The sequence below is a fragment of the Lactuca saligna genome, chromosome 5 (genome assembly GCF_052625555.1).
Source record: "Lactuca saligna cultivar CGN05327 chromosome 5, ASM5262555v1, whole genome shotgun sequence".
Classification (NCBI taxonomy): domain Eukaryota; kingdom Viridiplantae; phylum Streptophyta; class Magnoliopsida; order Asterales; family Asteraceae; genus Lactuca; species Lactuca saligna.
In genome coordinates, this window is record NC_136421.1 from 39,837,810 (window position 1) to 39,845,021 (window position 7,212).

General features: G+C 32.9%; 2 protein-coding genes across 2 annotated transcripts; one reads left to right on the forward strand and one right to left on the reverse strand.

Annotated features, from left to right (window-relative positions):
• Positions 1-391: 391 nt before the first annotated feature.
• Positions 392-1,750, forward strand: LOC144998143 (protein SPIRAL1-like 1). Its single transcript, XM_078957958.1, has 3 exons — positions 392-500; positions 1,087-1,349; positions 1,469-1,750. Exons 2-3 carry the CDS (start codon positions 1,092-1,094, stop codon positions 1,547-1,549), a joined length of 339 nt encoding a protein of 112 aa, XP_078814084.1. The 5' UTR covers positions 392-500; positions 1,087-1,091; the 3' UTR covers positions 1,550-1,750.
• A 3,163-nt stretch (positions 1,751-4,913) lies between these two features.
• On the reverse strand, positions 4,914-6,558 carry LOC144998289 (Mitochondrial transcription termination factor family protein). Its single transcript, XM_078958082.1, has one exon. The coding sequence runs from the start codon at positions 6,445-6,447 to the stop codon at positions 5,185-5,187; it is 1,263 nt and encodes a 420-aa protein (XP_078814208.1). The 5' UTR covers positions 6,448-6,558; the 3' UTR covers positions 4,914-5,184.
• Positions 6,559-7,212: the final 654 nt, after the last annotated feature.

Here is a 7,212-nt window from a genome sequence, read left to right on the forward strand (position 1 = left end):
GGAAGTCACGCTTGAGTGTACGGAAAAGAGACATGAAAAATATCAAAGTTTGTCGATAATGTGGAAACATTATATAAGTTTCAAGAGACCTATAAGTTGGTCTCTTCTATCATTGAAATAGAATAGATAAACAAAATATGAGTTTGGGTATCGGAGAGACAATATGATGGTGAAGAATTGACGATCCTGGGCAATACATAACAAATAACAAATTGATAATAGAAAAAAAAAATTAAATAAGGAGAATTGGTATTTTTATTGGATCAAAACTAAAACAAAATAAATCTTGGTCTGTACGATCAAACACACAACCGAAACCTCAAGGACCATTTATGTAATTTAGTTCTGTTTTTATTTATTTATTATTTTAATTTTACTATCACTTTTAGTTTTGCAATTTAAAATGACATTATTTATTCGGAAGAATTTTGGTGTTTGGGAACCGATTCTCCCCTCTATCTTCGGTCTGCTCCAGATCTGATCCCAGAACAACACTCCAGGTACGTGCCATTGTCTCTCTATCCCTCTACTTTTCAATTCCGATTTTGCTGCTCGTTTTTTTGGTGACAATCGATATTTTTGTTAGTTAACTAAAGAACTGCCGAGAAATCTGCCATTTGTGTTTGTATCGACTCATTGCTCAGCATTTTCTCTGCGTAATTTTCAAGCTGTAATTCATGCGTGGATGTCAGATCTGGCATTTTTAGCGTGTGATTCATGTTTATCTCCATTTATACCCTTAGAATCGGAACAAAAGTGATCGCGTTACAAATATTGTAGTCAAATTTGTCATGCATATGTCAATAATCTCGTTTTCGCAGGCTTATGATGCTGATACGTGTTAGTATTAGCAATTGCTTTTCGATTCTGTTTATTCGCGAATAGATCCTCTATAATTTTTGCATCGATTCAATAATTTCAACGATACTTTGATTTAGTTGAAGAAGCTATCCATCGAATTTGTGACATGATTGCCAAAGTTACATGCTTAGCAACCATTGATTCTGGTCTGACATTTGAACTATATGCTAAGCACATTGGTGGTTGTTGATTTCTGAATTGCGATCTTACAAAACTTGAAAGCAGAGATCATGGGTCGTGGTGTGAGCAGTGGTGGAGGGCAGAGTTCACTGGACTACCTTTTTGGAAGTGGAGGTGAGCCAAAGCCCAATGCAGAGTCTCCTCCAACAGACGTTCATGTTGCTGCCACTGAGCCACCTCCGCCTCCTAAAACTGCCGCCCCTATAACACCACCAGATATTACAAAACAGATTCCAGCTGGTATCCAAAGCAGCAAGCTTAACAACTACATCCGAGCTGATGGGCAGAATACTGGCAACTTCATCACGGTATCTTTTATCTTATGAAAACTTTACTTTGTGCCACACATCTCATCTCTATAAACACTATCATACAAATCTCAAGAATGTAACATGTTGTTGATTTATTGTAATGTGTGAATTTACAGGATCGTCCTTCGACTAAGGTTCATGCTGCTCCAGGTGGAGGGTCTTCCTTGGGATACCTGTTTGGTGATGGTAAGAAGTGATATTTTTTTGTTGTTGTAAAATATGAGAATCGAGTATTTGTTTGCTATCTGTTTGGATTTGGGTGTGGTTTAAAAAAACGTGGCAGATTTCGACTTTTTTTTAAGAATTGTAATATATGGCTATCGGTTTTCATAATTTTTCAAAAATGGCAATGAACATATCTAATTATCTATTCAATAATATTCACATTTTCTTTTTCATTGTTCTTTTGTATTCATTTTACATTCCATTTGAGTTAAATGTGTATCCATTTAGGTGGATTCTAGTTTTAGTCTAACATACTTTTCATGCATAATAGCAACATGTTTTAATTTTGGTTCATTATAGGTAATGTAGTTTTGTCCTAATACACAATTGTAACCTATTTTAGATTTCATTTGTCTTGAGGTATATAGTTTATTGGGTTCAATGCTCATATTTTTACTTTATTTACTTTTATCAAGTCATAATATTGTGTTTTGCATTTTCATCTAATGGTCCATGAGACATGTGAGAATTGAGATGGCATTGGATAAAAAAATATAAATTCAAATAGAAAATGCTTATGTTGTTGGTGATTTTGATATCATACATTTTGGATATTGGGTTTGTACATTCTAAATGAGATTCAGAGTATAATCTTGCACTACCACTTAAACTAGTTTTGTACTAGTAAGGTGTGTGAAATGTTAGGCTCTTCATTTGCTTGTTAATGTTTGGAGCAAGATGAAAGATGATGCATATATGTTAATACCGTACAATATACCAAACTAGGGGCAAGCATTTGGATCGGACCGGACCAACTCTTGGATCAGATCAGTTATGTAGAAATTGATGGACATTTGATCAGATTTGTTGAGGCTTATCGGTTCCTACTCTTTCTTTTTGAACGTAGGGTGAACGTTTGGACCGGACTAGACCATCTCTTGAATCTGACCGGTTTTGCAGAAATTGATGGACCTTGGACCGGACCTATTGAGGCTTACCAGGTTTAGGTCCAGGTCTCAGTCTGGTTCTCGGTTCTTGGGTTTAGAGTGAGCTCTTGGACCGAATTGGATCGGACTGACTCTTGGGTCGGGTTGGTTTTGCAGAAACTGGTGGATCATGGACTAGACTTGTTGAGGTTTACTAGGTCTAGGTTTAGCCTTTTGGACCGGATCGGTTTTGCAGAAATTTGTGGATCTTGGATTGGACCAGTTGAGGCTTACCAGGTTCAGTTTGGTCGGTCTGGACGTCCAAATGTTCACCGATATACCAAACACATATTTAACAAGTAGTTTGAAGATTAGATTATATTTATCGTTCAAAAATATAATAATAAGGTCCATATTAATGCAAATAATAATAATAATAATAATAAATAAAAAACTTTCAAAAGTCATTTTAGATGGTGTGTCTGCGTATTCTTTCAAAAAGCACATCAATTACTTTATGATAGTCCTCAAAACTGATTTTCAATAGTGATAATCATTTAAGAGGGTAACGAACATTCAACTTTGTTTACATTTAGTTGCTAATTACAACCGGTCATTAAGGTAAAATGTAAACATTTCAAATAATTAATGGCTAAATCAAGCACAACAAAAAAGTTCAGTGATTAAATATGAACTATTTGAGGATGTATATATAGAACCAATATACAAATAAAAAATGTAGATACGAGTAATAATGAGGAAGAAAAGCATGACAAAACAAGTTGAAAGTAAAAACAGTAAAAACTAGGCAAAATGCACAAACAATGTAAAGACAAATAACACCTAGACTACTCATGTACTATTTCACGACCTTGATCTTATGTATCTATACTCTCTAATCAAAGTTCGTATCCTTATAAGAAGAAAAGCCTCATTCAAATTTAACACTGCACAATTTTCACGATTCTTTATCATATGTTCTCTCGTTTTCGCACGACATACAACGACCGTCTCGACTCCTATGTCCTAAGTATATTTCTAAAACCATCACAATCTTTGTTTCTTCAATTTTTATGTGATTAAAGTCGATTTTATTATATTTCTATGTTTTGTTTCTAGTACCTTACACAATAAATGTATATCACATGATTCCTACATCTTCATTTTTGTGACCTTCATATTCGGTTTGTACTCATTCTTAATAACATTTAGAACTATTTATGAGATAATGACTTGAAAGGGTAACATATTTCAACTTTGTTCATATTTAGTCATTAAATTTTTTCATATTTGATTTATCCCTTAATTGTTTAAAATTGTTCATATTTTACCCTTATAATTATTTATAAGGGTTTAGGTCATTTTTGGTCACTTAACTTTTGGTTTTGTACTCATTTAGTCACTTAACTCTTTTTAAATTTTAAAAGATCATCAAACTTTTAGCTTTGTGCTAATTTAGTCACTTAACATTTGTTTTGATCACATTTAGTCACCTAACTTTTAAAATTGTGTTCATTTAGTCACTAAACTTTTAAATTTTCTTAAAAGTTTAGTGACTAAATGAGCACAATTTTAAAAGTTAGGTGATTAAATGAGCACAAATCTAAAAGTTAAGTGACTAAATGAACATAAAATCAAAAGTTTGATGATTTTTTAAAATTTAAAAATGGTTAAGTGACCGAATGAGCACAAAACCAAAAATTAAGTGACCAAAAATGACCTAAACCCTTATTTATAATCGGTTTTAAAAATAAAATATAAACAATTTCAAATAATTCATGGATGAATAGGTACAAAAAAATTCAATGATTAAATAGGAATAATATTTAAAGTTTGTTACCCTCTCAAATCATTATCCCTTTTCAATATTCAAAACTGTTAACTCATTCGATTTTTTTGAGTCATAGTATATGCTTGGACAATTTTAATTTCGATAAATTTATTTCTACGGGAGCTTTTTAAGTGATACAAGCAAGATGATTCTATATTCAAATAAAACACATCTGGAAATCATATCATTTTTTTTTTCAAAAAGCTTGCGCCTCATGCCGCAAGATATATTGAGAAATAAAATGTTCTATTTTTTTTTTTCTTAATTATTATTAATTTTATCAAAGTACAATACTTGTTACCATTTCGGCATTTCACATAGATAGAAAAATAATAGAAATAAAAAAAAAATATAAGAATATTTAATTTCTCATTGCATAATTCGTGAACAAATAATTTCCATAAATATTGATTTCTTCAACAATTGTTAATGCGGATTCAAGATTCAAACACAATTTTTTTTATCAAACAAAGAAATTGATTTTGACCCATCCCCAAAAAATCAGAATGCCTCACCTGTTTTATGTTTTATAGAACATTGTTCTCTTTCTATTCAGAATCTCATCAAAATGTTTTTCTTTTCTACAAGAAATATTATTTGCAATTCTATATAATATTTCATGTGATACAAAACTTGAAATACATTCAAAACCTGAAAGTTCACAGTTTACCACAAATTGAGCATTCATATACATTTTTCCATCAATAATTACTCCAAATAATTTATTACAACCTCTTTTATTTGGGCAAATTTAGTTTTTATAGCTTCAACATTTTTAACATGACATTCTCAACAAATAGCAGACACAGATTTTCACAGTCTATAATCGACATGTGCAAAAGACATAAATCAGCAAAATCAAATGATTTTCTCTATTATCGCAGTTGTGCCATAAACGACTTCATGTTCTTCAAATCTTCTTCTGATTCCGAGGTGTAAAAAGCTTCCACATTCCTTCCGGACATCCCTTCCTAACCTTAACATCCACAAACCTCCCATAAATCCTCTCACATTCTGGATAAGGCTTCACATAAAGATTATAAAATCTTAACCTACTAAACTTAACCAAACTCCTCAATCCTACTTCATCGCCAATTCCACCTCTCAATCTCAAATGCTCAATCACATTATAACGAGGCACAATCTGTTTCTCAAAATTTACCCCCAAATACTCCGGAACCTCAACCAAACAAACAACATCAAACTTCATCGTATTTATCAAAAACTCGATCTTTTTATTGATCTCATCTAATTCGTATAATATCACCCTTGGCTCTCTCCATAATATGCTGAATGCATCTTTATATATTAACCCGTGTTTGTGTAAGCAATCGATTCTTAACTTAACTTTATATGACGCCCTAAATACACCGTTGCTAAAGATTTTTTCTTTAATTGGGACTCTACATTTTAAACTGTTTAACATTCTCAGACATTTCGAAAGCTCTCCCACTTCTGATTGAAGGATTTTGGGGTTTCTCATGATTTCTTCTCTAATCTCATTAGGTTTAAACCCCATTTCAATAAACTCGGAGATTAAAGGCTTCAACTTGTTCTCCACCCCAAATCCTAAAATACCTGGATAAGTTTGGATTATGGAGTCTATTTTACTCCTGTGGATTCCAATTCCTAATAAGAATTCGATTTTACCCCAAATATTTTCTTCGTTCATGGTTATTATCACTGGAAGTTCCTCTAAAATCCTAGTTATGGTAGCAGGGGTAAACCGAAAACCCCGCAAACACTCCATACATTGTAAAACATCATCTGGGTATAAATCGAATTTCCTGGAAACTTCAAGGATGTTCATTGTCAGACTACTGTTGTCTGAAAACCCTAATTTGGAAATACCCATTTCCCATTTCTTGAGAAAATCGAGTTCTAAAACCCTAGGACAGTTATTTACCATGGAGACAACAAAATTCTTGGAAGAAGAGAAGGATGATATGATTTTCAAGGACATTTCGACATTCGGAACGTTGGAATCGAGCAAAAATCGGTTCTTTGCGAAAAACGTATGAAGATTAGAAGGTGGGAAACCGTACCTTTCGAAAAGATTTGAAAGAGGAGTCGTGTTGCTGCAGATTGATGTAGAAAAATTAGGGATTTGACTTGGGATTTGTTTGATGGATTTTGGTAGAACGAGGGTTCTGGTAAGGATTTTAAACGCCATTGCTACAGCATATCACTTCATGCTCGCAGAAGCTGAAGCAAGGGAGATCTTATGTTTCCCCCACCGATTAGATGATTGTAAATATAACTTTGAAATTTGAAGAGGTTGAACTTCCGTGCAAAATGACTTAGGAGGTAAGTAGCCTCTTATTTTGTTCACATATACAATCCTTTTTTTTACATATAAAAGAAACTAATTTGTTTTAATTGTTCAAATTACATCAATATTTTCGGTTAATATCTGTTTGGCTAAATTAAGGTTTGGTGGCATACACAAGATAATATATGGCATAGTATACATCTGTTTATTATATAAAGGGTGTTATATGGTTCGTTTGTACGCTAAAGTCCTAGATCGACAAAATCGACTATGGCTTCTTCTTCTGCCTCTTCCAAACGCAATGTCGAGTTGCAAGTTGACTATCCATGTAAGTGTGACATGCCATCACGTGTGAAGATTTCAAGAACACCCGACAATCCCAGAAAAAAAAAATCGAGTTTGTCAAAACTCATTGGTAAATATGTTTTTTTAATCATCCCTAACTGAATCTGCTTCTTCATCTTCTCTTCAATTTAACCTTTTTTTGAAGAGTGCAAGAACTCCAAAATATAATTCTAGGAATGGTTGAAAGATGATGACCAGGCAGTAGAGAAGAACAGTGATTTGGGACAAATCTACAACCTAACATTGAAGCTTGGAAATTTGAAAAACGAAATTAGTATATACAGGAAGAAGTTGGAAGAAGAGAAAAACTCTGATTTGGTT